This window comes from Propithecus coquereli, unplaced genomic scaffold (assembly GCF_000956105.1).
Source record: "Propithecus coquereli isolate 6110/MARCELLA unplaced genomic scaffold, Pcoq_1.0 Scaffold436, whole genome shotgun sequence".
NCBI classification, from domain to species: domain Eukaryota; kingdom Metazoa; phylum Chordata; class Mammalia; order Primates; family Indriidae; genus Propithecus; species Propithecus coquereli.
Window position 1 is genome coordinate 626,669 of NW_012150130.1, and position 4,297 is coordinate 630,965.

At 46.5% G+C, this 4,297-nt stretch overlaps 1 protein-coding gene across 1 annotated transcript in view; it reads right to left on the minus strand.

Annotated features, from left to right (window-relative positions):
* The window catches only part of DNAJA2 (DnaJ (Hsp40) homolog, subfamily A, member 2), an 18,592-nt gene extending 14,891 nt beyond the window's left edge, over positions 1-3,701 (minus strand). The window contains exons 1-3 of the mRNA XM_012653971.1: positions 3,440-3,701; positions 2,055-2,114; positions 1,522-1,745 (exon numbers count right to left, since the gene is read on the minus strand). Of these exons, the coding sequence (XP_012509425.1) occupies positions 1,522-1,745; positions 2,055-2,114; positions 3,440-3,517 (362 nt within the window). The 5' untranslated portion in view covers positions 3,518-3,701. The remainder of the gene's footprint in view (positions 1-1,521; positions 1,746-2,054; positions 2,115-3,439) is intronic.
* Positions 3,702-4,297: the final 596 nt, after the last annotated feature.

The following is a 4,297-nucleotide window of genomic DNA, read 5'->3' on the forward strand; positions in this document are numbered from 1 at the left end:
CGGAAGCAATCCTGCCTCAGCCTCCGAGTAGCTGGGACTACAGGAAGGCACCACCATGCCCGGCTAATTTTTTCTGTATATTTTTAGTTGTCCAGCTAATTTCTTTCTATTTTTAGTAGAGATGGGGTCTCACTCTTGCTCAGGCTGGTTTCCAACTCCCGACCTTGAGCGATCCTCCCGCCTCGACCTCCCAGAGTGATAGGATTACAGGTGTGAGCCACCACACCTGGCCTAGGCAAAGAATTTTTAACTAAGACCCCAAAGACAAATACAGCAACAACAAATATAAATAAATGGGACTTGATTAAATCAAAAAGCTTTTTGTGCAGCGAAGGAAATGATCAACAGAGCAAACAAACAACCTACAGAATGGGAGAAAATATTTGCAAACTATGCATCCAATAAAGGGCTAATACCCAGAATCTACAAATAACTCAAACAAATCAGCAAAAAGAAAACCGACTCCATTAAAAAGTGGGCAAAAGACATGAACAGAGGTTTTTCAAAAGATAGAAAAATGGCCAAACAACATATGAAAAAGTGCTCAATCTCACTAATCAAGGATATGCAAATTAAAACAATGAGATAGCACCATACCCTTGTCAGAATGGCCATTACTAAAAAGTCAAAAAACAATAGATACTGGCCTGGATGCAGAGAGAAAGGGACACTTATACCCTGTTGGTGGGACTGCAAATTAGCACAACCTCTGTGGAAAACAGTACGGAGAGTCCTCAAAGAAACAAACGTAGACCTACCATTCGACCCAGCCATCTCAGTACTGGGTGTCCATCCACAGGAAAAGAAGTCATTTAATCAAAAAGACACCTGCACTCTAATTTTTATCACAGCACAATTCACAATTGCAAAGATGTGGAATCAACCTAAGTGCCCATCAACTCATGGGTGGATCAAGAAAATATGGTATATGTACACCACGGAATAACTACTCAGCCTAAAAAAGGGAATGAAATAATGTCTTTTGCAGCAACTTAGATGGAACTAGAGACGATCATCCTAAGCAAAGTATCTCAGGAATGGAAAAACAAACAACACATGAACTCTCTAATAATTGGGAGCTAATCCATGGGCACACACGGTCATAAAGAGATGTAAAGGTCATTGGAAATCAAGAAGGGGGGAAAAGGGAAAAAAACTTACCTATCCGGTACAATGAACACTTTTTGGGTGATAGGCACACTTAAGCATTATAAAAGGAATCCATGTAACAAAAACATTTGTACCCGTTTAATATTTTGAAATTAAAAAAAAAAAAACACAACAAAAAACAATCTTCCTACTCAGTAAAAAAAAAAAAAAAAACCTCCTTTTAAGATCTGTAGCAAAGTACAAACATCCCTATTATGAAATTCAATTTAATCACCCAATGAAGACAGTAAGGCAAATGACAGATTTTTTTTCTAATAAAGGATAAAACATTCTATGATACTTTTTTGTTCTATTGAGTATAACCAATTGAAAAAAAGGTTACTTAATATTTAAAAGAAAAAAGATATTCACTTGAGAGGATGCATCATGTCTTCTCCTCTTCTTCTTCCATTTCGACTTCTATTCTGATTGCCCATGAAGCCAAACAATCCCCCACCAAAAATGTGAGAGAAGATATCATCCATGCCACCACCTCCACCGCTACCTTCCCGAAGACCTTGTTCTCCATATCTGTCATATAGCTCCCGCTTCTCAGGATTTGATAGTACTTCATATGCGAAACTTATTTCTTTAAACTATAAAGAAAAAGTAAAAATGAAAACAATTAGATTTTCAAATAACTGAGCAGAAAAAGGCCACAGGAACCCAGAATTAACTTCGTTCTAATAAAAGCTGTAAGTTACCTTTGGCTTATTCTCGTTCTATTTACCAACCATTACTACTCAGGATGTTAGTATTCCTATTACAAAGATAAAATACTCTTAACATAAAAATATGCCTCTATTAGCACAGTTGGATTTTTCTTACAACATTCCTCTTTTCAAGGAGGGCAATTAAAGTTTAAAACTAAGACCCCAAGAATAAAAAAGTTCCAAATAACTTACTTTGTCTCCAGCATTTGGATTCTTATCAGGATGGTATTCTTTGGCTAACTTTCTGTATGCCTTTGAAAATGGATAAAAAAAGTTACATATATACAAACATCAGTTTAAAGATTTGTGATAACTTAATATCCACTTTTCTACGAAGCAATGCTCTAAAGCTATAACCATCCCAAAATACCCTCTATTCACCTGGATTGTTTGGCATTTTCCATCTCAAGATTGTTTACTCACTAATGTAACGTAACAAATTAGACAGTAGTTATACTTGAAAATGGGTTATACTGAAATAAAAACCAGATAAAATGCTGAAACAACGCCACAGAGAAGAACAAAATACTGAAACATTACTCCTTATTTTCACTATTACTAAGGTAAGAATTCCTGCTCATGATGGTTCCTGTCCTGTCTCCAACTGTAACATCAGGAAAAAGCCAAGAAAGTCCTGGATAGTGTCTTTAGGTGTTTTATTTGCACATGGCCATAGTGAAGCCGCATACACTCTCAACTAGGTGGATGGAGCATGCAGCATTGAAGTCTTCATTCACAGACTCGTTAATTATATAATACCGACTAGCATTTCCGGTAAGGTAACAGGAAGTTCCCTTTACTCTCAACCGCACTCGTCCCACTGCCTAGGGAGCATTCTCATTTTTCTCAGCTTACAAAGCCAGGTACTCACAGCCCCGTGAGGATGCCGCGGGGCTTAATTAAATGCCTCAAGCGCTTTCAAATCCTGAGATGAAAGATTTCGCAGCATTGCAAAGAGCGATAATAAAGCCTTCTGTCTATTTTTGGCGAACACTCAGGGGTCTGGCTGGCACCTCGGCCTGTTCCTGAAGTGGGTACGGGGCACTTAGGCTACCTGCGCGCAGAACAATGCACCCGAACAGACCCGCGCTACCCCCAGGTCAGTGGCGGGGCTGCCTCGACCTCCAGCCACTCCGCCCCGCGGGGCCCTACACCCGGCGCTGGCGCTCGCGGCGCGGACAGCTTCTCCCCCGGGGCCGGGATGCGCCGGACACCTCGGCCCAACCTGTTTTTCTGGGGTGGGGACCTCGGCGCGAGGACGGCCGGCCGGGCTGTTGGCTCCCGGGAGCGACCGGCCTCCGGCGCTCGCCGGGGCAGGGAGGGAGGGAGGGTTTTCGCAGTGTTTGCGCAGGGGTGAGTTTTACTTGCGGTATCTGCAGGCGGGCGGGGCCGACGGCCCAAGGTCAGCCGAGGCCGGAGTGCGCGGTCCGTGGCAAGGCCAGTCCCGCCGCTGCCGCCCCAGCCTGGGTCGCCGCGACTGCGCCGGCTCGCGGGCGGTCCCGTAGCGCGGCCTGGCCGCCCCAGGCGCGCAGGCCCCGCGTCCCACACACCCGCCAGGACGTCCTTCTCCCCAGTACCTTCTTCAGCTCGTTCTCGCTGGCGCCGGGCGGCACGCCCAGGATGTCGTACAGCTTCGTGTCGGCCACGTTCGCCATGGCGGCAGCCGGGCAGCGCTGAGGCAGGAAGGCGGCGGAGCCGGGCCCACAAGCGGCGTCGGCAGCGGCGCAGGCCGAGACAGACAGCGAGGGGGAAGCGGGGCGGGGCTGAACTTTGACCCGACGCACAGAGCGCCGTGACGGCGCTGCGCGGAGCCCGCCCCCTAGCGCTCCGGGCGAGGCCGTCGGGGTTGCGGGGGGCTGGGTGACGAGTGGGTCGCGGGCTACGTTTTCCTCCAGGCGGCTGCAGGGCGGGTTTGGGTAGAAAATCTGGACGAACTCTACACGGCGCTCCCCAGGAATCGCTTTCTCCGAAGGGCGATTATTGCGGGCGTCGCGTGTTTAAACGCCCGCCTCACTGAGCGCCAGGAGATGAAAGGCCGACGCCGCCCGGTCCATTAGCTTCGAGTGCGGCGGCGAGGAAGTCGCGGGAGAATGCCCGTCCTCAGAAGCCGAGACGCCGGCGGGCCCTCTGGGTCTGGTTCCCCCGGGGCTTAAGATGAAAAACAGCACCTGGGGGGTGGGTGTGTGTGGGTGTGGGGGGTGTTTTCATATTATGGGAATTCGCAAACTTTTGGCTACGTTTTAGTCAATTTTGTTTCATCTATGTTCCGCCCTCCATACTTCTGATTTCTAGTGTTTTAAGGGAAACCGTTTCATTCATAAATATCCAAAGTATATATATCTAACCGACGACTTTATTAAGGCATAATCACATCATCACATTTAATGAAATTAACAATCCCTTTATCTAGTTAGCAGTCCATATTTACATTTTTT